At 37.8% G+C, this 19,728-nt stretch overlaps 2 protein-coding genes across 4 annotated transcripts; one reads left to right on the top strand and one right to left on the bottom strand.

Moving 5' to 3' along the window:
- Positions 1 to 7,499: 7,499 nt before the first annotated feature.
- Positions 7,500 to 13,028, top strand: LOC127442800 (vitamin K-dependent protein C-like). 2 transcript variants are annotated; one of them, XM_051700998.1, is made up of 10 exons: positions 7,500 to 7,582; positions 7,872 to 7,933; positions 8,115 to 8,198; positions 8,604 to 8,761; positions 8,842 to 8,866; positions 8,950 to 9,060; positions 9,773 to 9,913; positions 10,323 to 10,444; positions 10,622 to 10,739; positions 12,349 to 13,028. In XM_051700998.1, exons 3-10 carry the CDS (start codon positions 8,126 to 8,128, stop codon positions 12,906 to 12,908), a joined length of 1,308 nt encoding a protein of 435 aa, XP_051556958.1. In that variant the 5' UTR covers positions 7,500 to 7,582; positions 7,872 to 7,933; positions 8,115 to 8,125; the 3' UTR covers positions 12,909 to 13,028. The 2 variants fall into 2 exon arrangements, with proteins under 2 accessions (XP_051556958.1, XP_051556959.1); XM_051700999.1 differs by lacking the exon at positions 7,500 to 7,582 and having other exon boundaries at positions 7,765 to 7,933.
- A 61-nt stretch (positions 13,029 to 13,089) lies between these two features.
- LOC127442819 (dual specificity phosphatase 28-like) lies at positions 13,090 to 16,602 on the bottom strand. Of its 2 annotated transcripts, XM_051701028.1 has the most exons (5): positions 16,285 to 16,602; positions 16,007 to 16,128; positions 15,128 to 15,776; positions 14,657 to 14,745; positions 13,090 to 14,470 (listed from the first exon to the last, which is right to left on the bottom strand). In XM_051701028.1, exons 3-5 carry the CDS (start codon positions 15,479 to 15,481, stop codon positions 14,290 to 14,292), a joined length of 624 nt encoding a protein of 207 aa, XP_051556988.1. In that variant the 5' UTR covers positions 15,482 to 15,776; positions 16,007 to 16,128; positions 16,285 to 16,602; the 3' UTR covers positions 13,090 to 14,289. The 2 variants fall into 2 exon arrangements, with proteins under 2 accessions (XP_051556988.1, XP_051556989.1); XM_051701029.1 differs by having other exon boundaries at positions 15,137 to 15,776; positions 16,007 to 16,602.
- Positions 16,603 to 19,728: the final 3,126 nt, after the last annotated feature.

Here is a 19,728-nt window from a genome sequence, read left to right as displayed (position 1 = left end):
TTGCGTCTTCCACTCTTATCCTGGCCTGGTAAGCAAACTGCAGCGGATCCAAGCTGTCACGTACCAAAGGCTTAAGGTGCTGGAGAACAATTCTCTCAAAGATTTTCATTACCGGTGATGTCAGGGCCACAGGCCTGAAGTCCCTAGGGGTACTAGGATGATTATTCTTGGGCACAGGAACAATACATGATGTTTTCCATATGGTAGGCACCTTCTGCAGTTTCAGTGAGAGGTTAAAGAGATGGCTAAAACCCCCCGCCAACTCCCTTGCACACACATTAAGCACCCTAGGATTAATATTATCCGGTCCTTTAGCCTTATTGATGTGAATATTCGCAAGCTGTCCTCTCACCTGGCTAGGCATAATTTCTAGGGGTGATGATAATGTAGATGTTTGAGTTATAAAAGGACTCAGCGTCTGCTGTATACTCATGGCATGCACACTGGTGGTAGTTTGTGGCAGTGAAATGACTTCCATTACTGGAGATAATATGTTGTCATATCCTTGAGGCTGGGCAGTGCACCTGTATTTAGAGCCCTTGTTGTCCTCACAGAGCTTGAAATATCACTAGTTGTCAGTACCAGACTTTTTGAGTCAAACCTATTATAAAATAGATACATTGTTGATTCTAAAATCTACCATAAAAAAAGCACAAAAGTTTAATTTATACAGCGATGTTGTTGATTAATACCGGCTGTGTTTAATCATATGACCTAATTGTGTCAAAGGTGATTCATAAGTGTCCCAATTTTCAGTGGATCAACACCCTTGCCAGTGCCCAAATTCATGTACATGATATACTGATTGAGGTGCACACTTGGACTAGGTTGAAGCTAAACTCTGTGGCCCTCCAGGAGCAGGACTGGTGACCCCTGGTTTAAAGTGTTAATCTAAACTACCAAACTTTGCACTCTGGTCTCTGCAACCTTTTTCTATATTTGTTTTTATGAATATATTTGTATAACAGCAGCAGCTCTCAGTTACTCACTCTTTTGTTGTATAAGGTGTACTTTTACCTCATGCCGGGTGTTTTCTTTCTTTATTTTTTTTCTAGAAAATGAAGTCGATGGCCCAATGCTTATGAAATTCACAGAACGAATGGGTGAGTGGATCTTCCCTAAAATTAAGGACCAGGTGCAGTTCATGACTGCATTAGATGCACTAAAAGAGTAAGTTGCAACTTTTATATCGGCTGATTTATCAAACAGAGTACAAATTTGCAATGCAGATGATGTTGGTCATGTCTAGAAAGAAACCCTGGGCTTGTAAAGTTGATGATGTTAGTTTTTTAGTTTTTTAAATAGAAGTGAGAAAGCTTCACTGACTTAGCTGTCAGATGAGGGAATAAATTATACTTTACAAGTGAGTGTGTGAAGTGGTCCAGCCAGTGTCCAACTTCACATTCCACCATTCCTCATGACTGCACTGAAGAATCAAGACCCTCAGCTGAAATCTCATCAAAGGAATAAGATGAAAAATTCATTGGTGCAGGCTTTCTATGACTGTCTTAGTCTGCAAACTATGTACGTTTTCTTTTTGTAGAGATAAATCAAATTTGACTGTTTCTCAAATCTTCCATAAAAAAAAATTAACACTTCACATCCTCCAAATTTCAGCTGTGATGGATTGTGTGCTAATATGAATATAGAATGGAATACGTAAAAATATTTGAGGATCTGATGTCGCTTATAAATGAAGTGTCATTAAAATTAGTTCCACTAATATCCATGGCAGGTATCCAAGTCACAGACAGTATGTGGACCTTCTGAAGATGCTCCTCATCCAGTTCCTATTCCTGCATGAAAAGTATGGAACTGGATATGTAAGTGCATTAAAAAAGTATTCTTAGTTTTCTGTTATTGAAGGGTTGGGTTTAGTTTCGTGTAGCCAGACCTTTGACTGACAGCAAAAGTGCAGGTGTGAGTTCAGGGTCAGTGCCAATTCATGAACCATTCTGTGTGTTTTCAAAGTAGAATCTCAGACGGCCAATATTGATGTAAAACTAAACTAGATATCGCAAAATAAAGCTTTACCCTATTCATCTGATTTGTATACCATTCCTAATACAGTATGTCAGGTTTCAATATCTTGTTTTCCTCATCTATCTAAAATGATCAAAGTAATCATTTATATTATACCATGGAATGTTGGAATACTCGCTTCTGATTGGCTGGAAGGTGTGCGGTTCAAACCGTGTATACTGCACAGATAGTCCCGGTCAGTTTTAATCACCGTTCTAAAGTTGTGCTCAAAAGTTTGCATACCCTGGCAGAAATTGTGAAATTTTGGCATTGATTTTGAAAATATGACTGATCATGCAAAACAACTGTCTTTTATTTAAGGATAGTGATCATATGAAGCCATTTATTATCACATAATTGTTTGGCTCCTTTTTAAATCATTATGATAACAGAAATCACCCAAATGGCCCTGATCAAAAGATCATAAAGGTTTAAATGGCAATTAAAGGTTAATTTCCCACACCTGTGCCATGGGGAGCAGAAAAGAACTGTCAAAAGACATGCGTAACAAGGTAATGGAACTTTATAAAGATGGAAAAGGATATAAAAAGATATCCAAAGCCTTGAAAATGCCAGTCAGTACTGTTCAGTCACTTATTAAGAAGTGGAGAATTCAGGGATCTCTTGATACCAAGCCAAGGTCAGGTAGACCAAGAAAGATTTCAGCCACAACTGCCAGAGGAATTGTGAAAAACCCACAGGTAACCTCAGGAGAAATACAGGCTGCTCTGGAAAAATACTTTTCCACTTTATTTGCTACTACATGCCTAAAACAAACCCTAATATCTTTTAAAAGATTTGATGTCACTACCCTGTTAAACTATAGCAAATCCAGTAATTATTTGATCCTCAAAAGTGTTGTATCAACTCAAACCATGTAAACGTATGTTTCCAGACAGACTTGTAAAAAAGTTCTGGCAAATCAGCTAATACGGTTTGAGCTGACTGACGTCTTAGGCTGAGAGTAGGTTGATTTAGGTTAGTAATTCAGTCATGAACACTTAACACATATTCTCTCCTTACTGCTCTGTCACTTAGCTTTTCTTCTATTTCAGAGTGAAAATGGCAGTTTATTTTTTGTTTGTTAGGATGCACTTTTGGAATCTCTTCGCAACAAGTTTAAAAAAGAGAGACTCCCTCTTGTAGTGATGGAAGAGGTTGCCAAAATGAAGAAAAAGTTCTCAACGCCAAATTCTGGCCGGATGCACCTTGTAGAAATGCCTGCGTCAGCTCAGGAATTGGCAGTAAAGAAACCTGACGCAGTAAGTATGAATATTTGGTATCCATAACTTTTAATTGTAATGTTTTAAAGAGCAAGAAACAATGAAGAAATTGTTCAAATACATAAACTATTAAATTGTTTTAATTTTTCAAAATGGTGGCATATAGATGGTGAGGATGAGAGGAGCATTCGCCATCACGTTGAGACCATGAGACAGGAAAACCTAAAAGCAAGGCCAAATTTGATCTTCTCAAACTGGGATTGGAAAAACAGAGCCAAGTTTCTTCAGGAACACACAACAGCTGAAACATTGCATGAATTTCCATGTCTCCGTCATCCAGTTTTGGTGAGTTGAACATAGCTTTTCATTTTTGTTGACCAAATGATTTGAGAGATAAAGCTAATCATTCTGTGATATAAATTTTTAAAGAGCCCCTTGCCAAATACGTAAAAATAACTTATATGCTGCAGAAAAATTTACCGCACTGATGACTCCTATGGCATCAATCTAGACTGATGTATTCTCAAATAACCAATGATACTATGATTATTTGAGTGCATACATCAATGCATATATAAAAAAAAAAATGAAAGCGCACCTTTATTTAGAAGACACTCATGCCAGCCTTCTGAGCTCCGTACAGATATTCTCCACGCTGCAAAGAAAGTGTGCCGTAATAAAATAAAATTCCCGCTTCTGACACTAATCATCCAAACAAGAAAACATATCGGCCAATGCCGATAAAAAATAACAAATATCAGTCAATGTACTGGCCTATGCTGATATATTGGCCTACCACAACTTTTGAAGTTTTGAATTCTAAAGCTTACAATATGTTTTTATAGTATAATGACCTCTTATATGTTAAAAGATGAAGGAAAATTTTAATTTGCAATTCATGACCTCTTTAAGCTTCAGGTTTAGCACTCATTATCTAGCCCAGGTGGACATGCACATGAATTCTTGCAGAGCTTTTACTTGAAACAGAAGACCTGCAGCGGACAATACCCCAATCCCCCTGCACATCATCTTTTTATATATATATATATATATATATATATATTTTTAGTGATGCACTGAAATTAAAATTCTTAGCCGAAACCGAAAACTGTGGACACATTGGGGCGAAAACCAAAAATTATTATTTTAAAAGTGACTATATTTGTTCTTGGTTTAGGTTAGACATAGACATTACTATCAGAACTTTTATATATTATATTAGCTATATATTAAATCTATCTAAATGTATATTAGATGCAATTCTACAACTCTACAAATGTAATAACCATTTTTGGCTAAACTCAGCACATCTCTGTCTTTTTATAAAGGTCTTAAGAATGCAAAACAAGAAAGGACAAGTGCATATTTTCCATTTCCAGTCAAAACAATGCATTTCTAGTCAAAATCATGCATAATATCTTTAGTAACAGAAGCTTCTCTGCCACGTATTTATGATTTTGTGACAAATAAATAAATATTGGTCCTGATTTTAGACTTGATCGTGATCTCTCATTTGAGGTGAATATTGGCAAATAAAGATCAGTGGTCGATCGATCGGTGTATCCCTTTTTTTTTTTCTGTCATTCATTAATTAGATGGTGCCAAGACCCTGTTGTCCACAGTTTTCATATATTTCATGAAATAATATAATGTACTGTTTCTTATTTTAGCTTTTGGAAGAGATGAAGGTGATCACAAAAACTGATGCGGACAAACTGCTGTTGACAAATCTTTCAAAGATGGCCAACAATATTGTACAAAAGGCACCAAAATGCCTCTGAAGCTTCAATGTGTCCAGACACTGGAGAAATGTAAGACTGATGAAGAAAGAAGATGTTTGTTAGCTCATTACTGCACAAGTGTTTGACACAGTTTTCTCATGGGTATGGAAAACCTGGAAACATCAGGGCAATATAAATTTGTGAATTTTAGGAATACTCTTGTACATTTTGTTGTAAATATATTAGGGCTGCCCAATATTCAAGATTACTATTACAGCTGTTGTGATTAAGCAATCATGATTAGTGTTGACAATGGCATAGATTTGGCTTGAACATTGAGGGGGTTACAGTGTGAAGAATTTAATTTTTTTCCATTGATCATAGTATAAATATTGGGGGGTTATACTTGCTTGTTTTGATGATTGGGGGGTTACCTCCCCCCATCCCCTTGGAATCTACACCCCTGAGTGTTGACTACAGCAATCTGTTTACATCCATTGAGGAGTTTTTTAGCGTTGAATATTGTAATCAATCACAGATACGTCTGCTAAGTACATGAATGCAAACTAATCCAAATGGGTGAGCTGACAGCAGTCTAAACAGATGCATGCTTTATGGTTATCTTTTGTTCTCTGTGACATAAAAATACACTGCTTCTTCACTTGCACATAAGAAACGTGCTCAATATCACTTTTAGTCCAACTTCTGTATAGAATATTTTTAAATATTTTAAACAAACTAGAAATGTGTTAATTGTTGCATTTAAAGAGTATATAAACTCAAATAAGGATAGTTCTTGAAATGAATATCCTTTTCACTAGAGTTTTGATTCATTGTGTACAGGCCAAATGGTCAGTGCAGCTGTCTTGCTCCTGCCCAGTTTTTTTAATTTTTTTAAAGAGAACCAAGATGAACTTTTCACTATTGGTAAGTTTATTAAATTATCCTCATCATTATTATCTCCAAAATAATCCTAAATCATCATCATCTACTACTCCATCACCAAACCCTACTTTGATTTGAGATGTTGTTTATGATGGTCTGACAGGTCTTTTTCATTGTCAGGATCCGGTGACTCCAACACCCACGCAGGTGTTAGGTAGCTGTGATGGGAGTCCACTTGATAGCACAAATGTGACAATCAAAATGGATGGAAATGTCATAGTCCATGACGAGGGAGGAGTTGACATTTCACTTGCAATAGGTCTGGCATTTTCATTGTTTCACATGTTCCAAATTGAGTACAATTGATGTTGTTCCTTGAGGCATTTGTCTTCAAAATGAAAATTAGAGTACCAATTGCTGTCCTTTGTAAGCTGAATGTGTAAGAAAAACTGTTTTTTTGTTTTGTTTCTGTTTTGAGGCAATTGTCTTCAAAAATGAAAATTCTGTTTTTTAATTGCTGTCCAGAGAGTTTACAGTTCTTTTGTAAGCTAAATGTTTCAGGAAAACTATGCTAACTACAGCTAACTTATTTTACCCTGGGACTATAAAGCCAAAGTAATTTGTATAAACTTAACGTTAAACTGTAAGTAAATACTTGCAAAAAAAAAAACCAAAAAAAAAAACCCAATTAAAATAATTCATCCATAGCTTTTATAGATTGCTTAATTTTAATAAAACATTTGTTATAATTTTCAAAGGCTTTGGATTTTTTATTTATTGTAACTGACCACATCCTTTTCTTTTGCTAAGAACCTTAACAGTGCTGTATAAAGCCCTTGGTCCTTCAGAGATCTAATGTGTTAGGTTCTTTGTGGAACTGGAAAAGGTTCTCCTATGGCATCACTCTTAAGAACCTTACTTTGGTTCCTTAAAGCACCATAGTACTAAGGGCTCTTTAGAGAACTTGCAATATCATGGTTCCTTGTGGAAATTAAAAGGGTTCTTTGTGGAACTGAAAAGGGGTTCCTTGTGGCACCGCTGTGAAGAACCATTTCTGGGTTCTTTAAAGCACCAGTATATAAATGGTTCTCTAAAGAACTTGATATTAAAGGGTTCTTTGTAGATCTTAAAAAGGTTCTCCTATGACATCACTCTGAAGAACCCTTATTGGTTCTAATTGGAACCTTTATTTTTATTATTAAGCTTTTATTTCAAGATCAGTATCAAACAACTATACTGTATGTAGACTGTATGCAGTTTTTATGTTAGGAACAGAGCCCAAGAATGCGTGACCCATTATGCAACTGAAATATGAGCTAAAAAAATGCTTTTGCTAATGACAAATGGGGATAGATCTGTGAGTGCATTTATTGATGACAACATGAGCTATCCATTCTAAAGAGAAAAAACAATCTGGGACAGTTTGGACAAATACAAGCAATGTTAAGCTGGATAAAACAAATTATTTACATAAGAATTCTGGAAGAACACACATTATTATATTCATTTCAAAATTTATAAATGACAAGGTTATGAATCACAAATGTGACTGAGTAGTGAATAAACCATTAGCTGTAGTAGAGTTTGACATCAGTAGGTGTATGTGGGCAGACAGAAGATGAGAATTCAGGAGCATTTCGACTGTGGACTCTTGGTAAACAGATATAGTTAGTCATTAACACACTTTAAACACCACATCCACCATTCCAGTTCCTTTCTTATTTTCAGAATGTAAGTAAATATTGTAAAAATAAATATGTAAGATTGGTAAAGTCTTGAAGTATTGATTGATTGACACTGCTTAACTAGTGGATGATATTAAAGTACTTGCAACTTAAATTCCTGATACGAATTATCTCAGCCAATATTGTTTGTTCTGTGCAATGTTTGTTGGAGTTCAGTTACTATAACTTGCTAAAGGCTGGACGTGTTGTGCTGTCCTGTTGGATTGGAAACAAAGCAGAGATAGATTAAAGTTAAGACAATTAAATGTTTTTGATTCATTTTACTTCCAATATAGTTATCATCTAGGAGAGGGAAAATCTGGCCTCTAATTGTCCCCGCTGATCCCTGCTTAATACGGTAAGAAGTATATTTTGTGTGTGTGTGTGTTATTTTGTAGTAGTTCAGGCAGTGTACTTTGTAGCCTTGAATGTAATCAACCATGTACATCTAGGCAGTTTAAATTCTGTAAAATCTTTCAACGTAACAGATGATCATTGTTGAATTATAATCAGGAATTTGCGTCTTGTTATATTTAAAGGGTTTGTTGCCATGATGAGGAGCCTTATCCTCTACATCTCAGTGCTGGTTGTATTTTGGCCTGCCAGAGCTCTCTGCAAGTCAGGTAATGTATGAGAAATCAATACCACTTTAGAATTTGTAAACAGTTGCAAACCCAAATATGACAATTCTGTCATCATTTACAAATCGGAATGACTTTCTATCTTCTGTGGAACACAAGAGCAGATGTTTGGCATAATGTAGGGACTGAAAACCTCAGACACCATTTACTTTCATTGTAACTTTTATTCCCCATACAAAGTGAATGGTAACTGAGGCTGTCAGAACTTACCCTTTAAGTGTTGCAAATGTCTTAACATTGAAAAAAATTTTTTTTTTTTTTATGCTCTTATTAACATATGATCATCAGAGAAAATGTGTGCATTAGGTTCAAAAGCAATTATAGTTGTTATTTCTGGTGCCAATTCAGTGTTTTCTGTACTATGAACCTTGGATCTGTTTTGGTCAGTTTTTTCTAGCAGCCCAAAAGCACACATGCTCCTGCGCTCAAGAAGAGCTAACGGATTTATGGAGGAACTAAAGCCCCCATCGTTGGAGCGTGAGTGTAGGGAGGAAATATGCAATTTCGAAGAGGCGAGGGAAATCTTCAATACTAGGGAGGCCACGGTTAGTCTTGTTAGCATTTAAACAATTACAGATGTTTTTTTCTAAATTATTATCCACTAACCAATGTTTTCCTTTTGCAGCTGGAATTCTGGACAGTGTATACAGGTTAGTCTGGTCTGTCTTATACAATATCGCTGCAGGCCATCATAACTGCTATTAATTACTGAATATGTGTTGTGTGCTCTTAGATGCAGACCAGTGTGCCTCGAATCCATGTGTTAATGGAAAGTGTGTGGACATGTTTCAGGATTACTCCTGCATCTGCAACCCAGGGTTTGAAGGGAGAAATTGTCACCTGCGTGAGCCTCTTTCTTTCTGACGGGGCTTTTACACTAGAGCTTTTGGTGTGGACCCGAGTCCATTTTACATCTGTGTTCAGTTTGTTGGGTTGGTGTAAAAGCGGTTTTCAGAGTCGTCTTCTAAAGGTTGTATGGGTGTATGGTTCTTCTGAACTCGGTTATGGTTCGGGTTAGTTGGTCTGAAAGCAATCCATCCTAAATCACAGAAGTGAAATGCCATTGATGATGTATAATTTTAATCTTTGCATGTGTTCACAATTAGTATAGAATGATGCCTTTCTCATTGCACAGCACAGAGGCCAATTGCAGTCCAATTTATGTGTATACATGCTGGATAAAGCTGAGTTACAATGACATTATCTAGGTCTGTTAGTCCAACTTCGCAAAAGTCTGACTGAAATCGAACTTTGAAAATTCATAAAAAGCAATGTGCTGGGTGTAATCAAACTCGGGTTCAGACCAAGCAATCAAAAGAAAGTGTGAAAACATCTCTGTATACAAGTTACAGCATTTGACTTAAGAGAATTACCAACAATTGATTTTAGTGGCACATCTTATTTAGAGTGGAGACATCCACCAATGACAGGTGTAGTGTTTTTTGATTTACAGTGTTATGGCTAATTTGGGACATTAGTAGTGGACCTCTGGAGTTCTATACGCTGAGGTTATGGTAATAAATGTCTTGATAGACGTTCTGTGGTTTTGTTTTTAGGCAGCACAGCCACTAACTGCTCTGTGAACAATGGCGATTGTGATCATGAGTGCCACGAGAAAGAGGATGGTCTTGGTCGCACATGCAGTTGTATTAAAGGATACCAACTCCAAGATGACTCTAGAAAGTGTACTGCCAAAAGTATGTAGTTAATTTAATTTTTAAGTGTCATGCACAAAGGGCAGAGCCTTTATGTGGGAAACAGCCATTTCCAGATGACTTATTAAGAGTACACTGTACAAAGTAAAAAATGTGTTGTTGTTGCTTTACATCGCTTTTTCTACCTGATCTAACTCTTAAAATTACTTTTGTTGGTGTAACCTAATGTAGTCAGATTGATTTAGTCATATGAACTAATATTCTTTACTATTGTGTAAACTGTGAAGCAATCATTTGACTTCTGGTAAAATGTGTTCTAGTTCTTTGACCCAAAAAATGTTTTATCTTCCAATTATTTCTACCATTTGGAGTTCACTGGATGTATCTCAAGGTGTAAGAACCCATTTCTTTTGAGCAGATTAATGTCTCTGTGCATGTTTCTCATTTACAGACGAGGCTTCATGTGGCCAGATTCGGATTGCAAAGTCATTCTATAGAAATAAGCCTACAGTTGGTTTAACGCCATGGCTTATGGGGGGCACAGTTGGTAAAAAGGGAGAGAGTCCCTGGCAGGTATTTTCTTATCTTATATACTGTATATGTTGACTAAAGTGCCGAATGTTTATAAAAGCTCATTAGGGCATTATATATTGTACCAAAAACTCTGCTATAGCCATATTTTGTGCTCCAGTTTGTAATGCATTAAAATGCTTTGTAGCTAGCTCATTACAATGTGTGTGTATTTCACAGGCTCTTATACGAAATCATAAAAACAAGTTTCATTGTGGTGGAGTTTTGATTGATGAAAACTGGGTCCTCACTGCAGCTCACTGCCTAGAGACAAGCACGCGGTTCAGCGTCGTACTGGGTATGTAATTCATTTAGATAATCTCTTTACAGTGTAATCCTTCTTAATCCTTCCTTACATTTATACTTTGCATTTGTTCTTAGAAAATGCTTTCTTACCAAAGCAACTTGCAATACAGTGCACATGTTGCATAAGAGACAATTGCCAAGACAGGTAGCTAAGAGTTATGCTGTATATTAGCATAATATATAAGGAATAGTTCACAAAAGAAAATGTATTCTGTCACAATGCCAAGCCCCTATGACTTTCTTTCTAATGCGGAACACAAAAGGAGTTTTAAAGAATATCTCAGCCTGTCTTTTCAAAACAAAGGCAGTGGACAGTGCCTCACTTTAAAGCTTAAAAAGACCCAAAATATCATAAAAGTTGTCCATGCGGCTTTTGCGTCATATTCCAAGTCTTTCAAAGGCATATGATACGAAATTTAAAAAAGGACTTACATTTTCGGGGGGTTTTTCTTACCAAAAAGTGTCAAATTCCAGTGCATGCCCAACAATAAGAATCAACCGTTGTCATTAGAGGTAGACCGATGTATCGGTTTTACCGATTACTCATGCCGATAGTTGCTTTTTGGAACTACCGGTTATAGGCAAAAATATATGTCGATAGTCGTTTTTTATCCGTAATTAACAATCACGTGGGGATTTTTTTTGTATCTAAATCTTTCATCATTAATAATATTCATCCATATTTTGATCCTCACTTGCCCAATCAGCACATTTATTAAGTTTCCAAATTCATATCATGTGAATAATAATAAATTTATTTCTCATTAAACCTGATCTGGTAAAATATCTACAGTATATTTACAAAACTGGTGAATATATATATAGGCTATAAAAAGGCAATAAAATACGGTAAATACTTATAGAGCATTGTAACGCAGCAAAATCTCTTCATTTCAAACTAAGAGCCCCCTTTGTGTTCTGGTCTTGTTTATAGTCAAGTTCCACATTCTGCAACAAATCTTTTTTTTTTTTCTGAACTTTTTTTGGGATTTTGGTTTCACAATAAACTACAGCTGGAATTGTAATCATTTTGGAGTCGTGTTGCCTCTATGTCTGTGCCCGTCATAGTAAGAAAAGACTAAGACTTTTTTTTTTTTTTACATTCTATAAATCGATTTTAAAAACTATTGGCCGTTTAATCGGTTATCGGACTTTACCACCACCTCAGTTATCGGTATCGGTAAAATCCACTACCGGTCGACCTCTAGTGTCATGAGCAAATTGTATTTGTGATGTCACCTTATTCCAAAATCTCTTTTTCACCTGTCAATATGCATCACGGAAAACAGCAATTTGAAAAGTCTTTACTTTGTAAGGTATTTTTAAAAACCTCTGTTTTCAGTGACTTAAAATAGCATTTACGTTTTGATGGGACTTGGAGGTCAAAACACACATACAAAAAAAAAAAAACACTTTGTTTTCAGGAATATCATATTCACATGTATGGAGTCTTAGTCTGGCTAAATTAGAAAAATGGCTAAATTAGAAAATGTAGCTCTGATGCATCCTGATTTTTTTATTTAAAAATAAAATAAAATATAAGGCACTTTTATGAGGTCAGTGTGTATGTTTTTAACCAAGCGTGATTATCATCTCTCCAGGTGACTATGAACGGTTCAAGATAGAAGAAACAGAGATGGTAATTCCCGTCAAACAAGCCATTACTCACCCACAATACAACCCTTTCACAGTGGACAATGACATAGCTCTGTTGCGCTTGTCTGGACCAGCAAAATTTTCCACATACATACTCCCAGCATGCCTCCCTGGCCGGGACTTGGCAGAACGCATGTTGCATCGCAACGGTACCATGACAGTGGTCACTGGCTGGGGGAAGGATAATCAGTCAGCTCACCGTTATAGTTCAACTCTCAACTTTATCGATATTCCAATTATAGACAGCAAACAGTGTTCCGGCTATATGATGAACAACCTGACGCAGAACATGTTATGTGGTGGTGTGCTGGGGCAAATCAAAGATGCTTGTGAGGGAGACAGTGGGGGTCCGATGATGACAATGCATCATGACACTTGGTTCCTCATTGGTTTGGTGTCCTGGGGAGAGGGATGTGGGCAGAAAGACAAACTGGGCATCTACACCAAAGTGTCCAGCTATTTGGATTGGATAGATAGTGTTCGCCAGGAGTGGGATAAAGTTTAGGCCCCAGACAACTCTATCTCATTCTGCTTTTAAGTGAAATTTATGTGTCAGAGAATTCCCTTGGTTCTTTCAGTGAAGAGAACAACATGTAATAAACACCTACATTTATTCTGCTATGAATCCTGCTGATATTTCCATTATTGCTGCCAGTTAGTAAATAAACAGTCAAAGTGGACCAATGTTGCACATTATATCTTTTAATTAGGCTGAAAATTATCAACACAGTTGCAAATGATCATTTACGTTACAGCATTTGTGTCCAGCTACACTAATAATGTTTTTATTATGCAATTCCTTTATTGGGTCACACAAAAGAGTAAGACAGAGCTGGGGGACAAACTGGCCAACCAGATAAACCAGCTGAACACCAGCTTGAGTGCAGCTACTGTAAATTAACTTAAACCAGCAAACACAGAGTGTAAGAGTGTACAATATTCAACCAAGGCAAATGAGATGAGTTATATGGAAGAACTTTAGAGCATGGCTTTTGAGTAGTTATTATATTTAGCTTTTTACCTGACTACAGCAAAATACAGGAAAAAGTGAAGTCGCAGAACAATGTGCCTATCAGTGCAGCTGGGGACATTCCTGAGGAGGACAGACAATTACTGACTGACACTAAAATATTTCATATACAAAACAAAACATGACATATCTGGAGGGGGAATAAAAATTGTCCTCTATGCACTTTTAAAGTCACATCTCTCTGATGCAAGGAAGAACAGCTTTTTTTTCTGACTGTTGGTCTGAAAAGCACAGAAAATTATAGAAAATATACAACTATTTGGAAAGGTTTGTTAACAGGACTGCTTCTAAAAAATTAAACAATGTGGTTTTCAGTTTAACATTAAAACCTCAGAGTCTATTGTCTTACTAACAGCCTACTGGCAATAAACAATGGTCCTGCTTTAGTAGACTGAAATCACTTCCTTAAAACATAAATCTGTAATCTGACCATTTACAGTAGAGTGGTGATGACTACACTGATTACAGTATATTACTTCTTAATTTAATATTTACTATGAAATGTACTCCATTCTGCTTAGCCTAGCATGATCAAATCAATTATCAGCCAAATCAAAGCATATCTTTAAAATTAGTAAAATTGTCAATAAAACAATGTCGTCAAGGCAGAAGCATAATGCACAGGCAATAAGCGAATACGCAGAGTACAATAATAATAATTCCTTACATTTATATAGCGCTTTTCTAGGCACTTAAAGCGCTTTACATAGTATAGGGGTAATCTCCTGTACCACCACCAGTGTGCAGCATCCACCTGGATGATGCAACGGCAGCCATAGTGTGCCAGAACGCCCACCACACATACAAGGGATTTGTCTTAAAGGAATGGTTCAGCCAAAACATTTAAATTCTCTCATCATTTACTCACCCTTATTCCATCTAAAAGAAGATTTTTAGAAGAATATTTCATCTCTGTAGGTCCATACAATGCAAGTGAATGTCGGCCAGAACTTTGAAGCTCCAAAAAGCAAATAAAGGCAGCATAAATGTCTCCAGTGGTTAAATCTGTATCTTCTGAAGCAATATAAGTCTCCTCCCTGCCCAGTAGGTGGTGATATGCATGAAAAATGTGAATTGCCAAAAGCAAAAGAAGAAGAATGTAAAAAGTAAAAATGCAGATTTATAGTAAAAAAAAAAAAAAAGCACTTAAATATTGATCTGTTTCTCTCCCACTACTATCATATTGCTCCTGAATACACAGATTGGATCTGCTACTGGCTGACCTGCTGATCTTCAGCTTCTGTTCGTATCTCTGCAGTTGAGTCCAAAATCCTGGATTAGGTTCCACTACTGACCGGGCAGTTTTAACTACCTGATGAAACAAATAAGAATTAGAGAACAATTGAGCAGCACAAAAATACCACACTGTTTACATCTTGGCTATACTTGTGTGTATTTTAACATTTACGAACTGGCCTTATTCATTTCCACTGTAAGTGCCTTCCTGTAAGTGTTTTCTGTTTTTTCTTTTTTTCTTCAAATAAATGAGGTACGAGGCAAAATAATTTGTTGTTGTAATCAACATTATGCCACAAATGCTGTTGATTAAGCTCACTGAACCTGCAACATTCCTTCGAGTGCAAAAAGGCTAGTTAGTTGGTCAAGTGCTCCTGATGGAAGAGGTGTGTTCTTATAATGTGAATATTATGTAAAATCCAAGCCTATGAAAGAAAGTCATGAAAATTAGACTTAACTGTTCGTACCTGGAAGGCATCTGCTAGGGAGAGACCCTGCTGTTTCATCAAATAGGCCACACAGACTGTAGCTGAGCGACTGTGTCCATTCTTGCAGTACACAACTGTGCGGCCTCCCCACTCTGTCTCACTTGCTACGGCATCAGCACAGCGGTCAAAATATTTGTACAGGTCTTCATTAGGATCATCATAGACAGGCACACGCAAAGTGCTGACCTGCATAGATGGAAAGGGTTGCTGCTTGGACACATTGATACAGAGAGTGACCGCCTCCTTCTGGATTACAGCATCATTACAGGCTGACTGTGCATTACTGATTAGCAGACAGTCAGTAACTGTGCACAGCTGCAGCATCTCTCAATATATGCGTGACTATATGATTGTGTATGTGTCTTGAAGGAACATCATAACTTTTGATTGACCATTATAATTCACAGTGGCAAAAATACCCTAATATTGTATTTAGTATACCAACCCCTATTGTTCTTGTAATAGAAGTAGATGCATATGTCACTGATGTAGTGAACCTTACAAACTGTACACTATTTATACTGAATGAGCTGGGAGGCCTGGTCAAAGGTTTCACCCTGGTCCTAAGGCCCCAAATGTATGCCAGCAGTGATCTCTCTGCTCACTTTAGAAGACTGAGCTGTTGATAAAATCAGACAAGACAGAACAATATCAGTATAAATTTGCTGAGAAAACAAACACATGCAAGAGTAATCAAATACCCCCTCCAACTCTGACCACATTTACTGTCATTTATTTTTAACTGGCCATGCTGCAAACTGGAATTTAACAGCAGGGGTGGACTCAGTCTTCCATCTTCTTCCAAAGTACGACATAAACATTGAGCTCAGATTAAGAAATAACTCTGACCTGCAGTTTCAGCCCGGGATGATCCTCGTTGCCGATGCGTCAGCCCCTCATCTCTCCACATGTGGCTGACTGACTCCGCCCAATTATCTGTCAATCATCACTGTTCTTCCTCTCACTTCTCACTGTAGGAGTAAAAATAGTCTAGCTGCTTCAGTGTTACTTGAAACCTAAACTGACACAATCTAGATTTCATGCATAGTCTGCTGATGTTTTGAAAAACTGTCTGAGTCTTCACGTGACTGAACGATTCTGATTACTGTTGGGAAATAGATACTAACAAATAAATGTTTTTCAGCGTTTCAGACTGACATCAAAATCCCTTACAAGGCGAGTCAGCCCACTCAGCGGCCATCTTGGGAACGCTCCCAGGCTGTTATTTTCTATGTAAACAAGCGGAATAAAAGTACAGCTTCAATCTACTTGAATGGGGAAAGACCGAAATCTCCAAAACGGTTGGTCAAAATTAAGATCAAAACTTATATAAAATCAGCAGTAAAATCTGACAACAATAGTATAATAAATTCTTCTTCTTAGGTCAGATTGCGCTAAAAACAACACAATTTTTCAGGCTGGTTCCACTAATGCGCATGCGCCTTCGCGAGTTGCTTGACAGGCGATGTCTGTATCTAAAAGGTGATTGGCTCTTTTACCTATGAGGTGGGACTTCCTTTGCTACATCCGTTGGCCATTCCCATTTTTTCCATTAATTTTAATAACAGTCGTCCGTTTCTGTTCACATGTAATGTGTTTAGTAATTATGTATTGGGTGAAAAACCCTAGACAATTTTTTTTTTTTTATTCGGTTTATTTATGGTGGTTTGCAATCTGATAATAGCGCCACCTACTGGACTGTTGTGCAGCCATCTCTGTGGTTTTAATATTGGGTTTAAAACATCTAATAATAGGGTGACCAGATTCCTGCTTATGGAAAACGGGACATCCCCCTCCCAGCAAAAATTAAACTGACGTATCCTTACCTAGGCACGGATTAATGCGAAGTAGAGGGTGCATCTGTATCTGTAACTTATCACCTTGTACTTTTCACTGGCAGCGTTTTTTCTCAGTGTGCGCTTGACTTTCAAGAGTTTATCGTAAAATGCAGAGCAGTCCAGTCCAAAATTAAGATGTACAAAAAGCATTGCCTTCATGGCTGTTACACTGAGTCGAGATTTATCCGGTGTCCATGCTGCGTTCATTAATGAGAACACACGCTCCACAGATACAGATGTCCCAGGCAGGCATAAGACAAACTCCACGACTTTGGCTAAGACTCCGAAGTTAATGGTTTTGCTCTCCAGCTCACGAAAAAGAACTATCCACGAAAACATCTGTCCATCTCTCAGACACAGCCATCTTGTTCATGTTCCACTCAGTGATGCGACGAGTGACAATGTTTTACATGCAGCCCACTCATCAAAGAACGTGGTTTTGTCAACCAAACTGAGAGCAGGGATTCTGGAGTAGAAGTGTTCGAGGCTGCTCTGAAAGTCTTTCCACTCTGGGATGTCTCTCAGTAGGGTCCACTCAAGTTTTTCTGTGTTCTCCGATGAGCTGCTCCAATTTTGGAGGTAATCCACCAATGCCGAATAAAAGGTTCTCACTGCACAAAAGAAATCATCCGTTCGCATGTCACCAGCATCAACCAGGGCATCCAACTGCTTTTTAATGTCAGAGGATATGAATGATTCCTCCAGCCTGGCCTGCAAGACTTTTCTCAGGTCATGAATGTACATAGCCACTTCTGTGGCTAATATGTGGTCTTGCTCTACTATCTCCAGTGCTGTTTGCTTGAGTGTGAAGCCAATCCAAAGTTTAGTGCAAGGATCGCTGAAAAGGTCTCTTAGAAACTTTGAGCATTTTTCTTGAGAAAGAAAATATGCACGCAGACCATTGAAAATGTGTAGTATTCTTTCAAGAGCTGGACCAAGAGAGAGGAAATGTGAGTTGCCATGCTGCAGTAATTTCTGATAGTCCAGCTGCACAAAATCACAAAAGTCTTTGAGCTCCTTCATGCACACTGTGTAGATATGGATGTATTTGTACACCATCACAGCAAAACTCTCTAAATCTATCGGAAGACAATCCACTGCTGTTTGCAATGTGTTATGGGTGATGTGTGCATTACAGCCAATCCCCAAAATTTCCCTTCCTAGCTTTGAATGCAGCTTTCTCCAGATTTTGCCTTTACCAGCTCTCTGAACACCACCAAAGTTTGTGTCAGTGTTGTCGGCACAGAGGGCAATTCAATATTGATCAAGGCCGTGTTTGTCAATTACATTGGAAATGTAGTCAGTTTGCAAATCCGACGTCTCACCTGGCAGAGGCGAAAACTCAATTATCTTGAATTTTATACCATCTAATGGATTAAAGTAACACACAAGCACAGGAAACAATTTTATGTCTTTGTGATTGGATGCATCCACAGTCAATGTGACAAACGAGCACTTGTCCAAATCACTCTGAACTTCTTCCTCTGACAAAGGAGCGAGTACATTGCATATGTGTAAGGATTACCCAGGCGACTGCCAGGGGTCGCTATGTATGTTTATTGTTCATTTCATGTCTTTCGTCTGTTTATGTGTTTTATAGTTCTTGTTCATGGTCTTTGTTCATTGGTCCTTGTGTTCATTAGTGTCAGGTGTCCCTCGTTTCATCATTAGTTCTCTGTGTATTTAGTCCTCATGTTCCCTTGTATTCATTGTCAGTTGTTTTCCATTCATGGATGTAATGGTTTGTTCTGTTTTTGTGTTTCTTTATGTTTTTTTATCTGAGTTTTTATTAAAAAGTTTGCATATAAATCCTTTTTCTCTTGTCTCATTCCTGCAATTGTTACAGAACAACTGACCATCACTATGGATCTAGCGGCTTTACAACTACTGTCTCTCAAACAAGGTGACGATACCATTGAGCAGTATACTGAGCGTTTCTGCTGTTTCGCCCAGGTTTTTAGTTGGGGAGACACTGCGTTAAAAAGACTGTTATCGTTTTGGACTCAACAATTATGTGAAATCCTGTCTGCCTGGAGGCAGATGTGAACTTTCCCTGATGGAACTGATTATGCCTTGAGGCTCACATTCTTCTTGCACTGTGGGGTAATGACAGTAATCCCTCACTGCTGTCAGCGCCCACACCTGCCACGGCCGTCCCAGAGCCAGCGCCCTCGGCCACGGAGGCCATTCCCACAGCAGTGCTCTTGGCTGTCCGGAAGAGAAGGAGAAGGGCTCCTGCTCCCCTGCCACGGAGGCCTTTCCCCTGTCACTGCCAGCGCTCCTGACCACAGAGGCTGTGGACGAGCCTGTCCCGTTACCTGCAGACACTGACCTCATGACATCATCCCATTACCTCACATACCCTCATTAAATGTACATGCAGGCTTCCTTGACATTTTCATCTGTGTGCTCTTTCAAACTGACTACCTCCAAAACTGGATGTCTATTGATAGTTTAAGCCAATCATGTACTTCAATTAACAGCTGTGATTTTATTGGTTTTACAAGCCATATCCTTGGCTACCTTTGATTAGTATCCTTGTGTCTGAGAAATACATTTTAAGAAAGGGGAAATACGGGACAAAACACGATTTTTTCAGAATAAGTCAAGTCACTAGGAAAAAGTGCTTAAATATGGGACTGCCCCGGGATAAACGGGACATTTGGCCACCCTATCTAATAAGAAAAATAATAATTATATGTAGTAGTAGTAATGGTATAATAAGTATGTGGG

Source organism: Myxocyprinus asiaticus, chromosome 6 (genome assembly GCF_019703515.2).
Source record: "Myxocyprinus asiaticus isolate MX2 ecotype Aquarium Trade chromosome 6, UBuf_Myxa_2, whole genome shotgun sequence".
Classification (NCBI taxonomy): Eukaryota; Metazoa; Chordata; class Actinopteri; order Cypriniformes; family Catostomidae; genus Myxocyprinus; species Myxocyprinus asiaticus.
This window is presented reverse-complemented; position numbering and strand designations above follow the sequence as displayed.

Bases quoted from the DNA above. Each gene is read 5' to 3' on its own strand.
- LOC127442800 (XM_051700998.1), top strand. From the start codon at position 8,126: ATGATGAGGAGCCTTATCCTCTACATCTCAGTGCTGGTTGTATTTTGG. The intron at 8,199-8,603 runs GTAATGTATGAG...TGTTTTGGTCAG, and splicing joins CAGAGCTCTCTGCAAGTCAG to TTTTTTCTAGCAGCCCAAAA. The intron at 9,914-10,322 runs GTATGTAGTTAA...TCTCATTTACAG, and splicing joins TAGAAAGTGTACTGCCAAAA to ACGAGGCTTCATGTGGCCAG.
- LOC127442819 (XM_051701028.1), bottom strand. From the start codon at position 15,481: ATGCTGCAGCTGTGCACAGTTACTGACTGTCTGCTAATCAGTAATGCA. The intron at 14,746-15,127 runs GTTAAGTCTAAT...TTGTTTCATCAG, and splicing joins ATGCCTTCCAGGTACGAACA to GTAGTTAAAACTGCCCGGTC. The intron at 14,471-14,656 runs GTCAGCCAGTAG...CCTACTGGGCAG, and splicing joins CAGAAGCTGAAGATCAGCAG to GGAGGAGACTTATATTGCTT.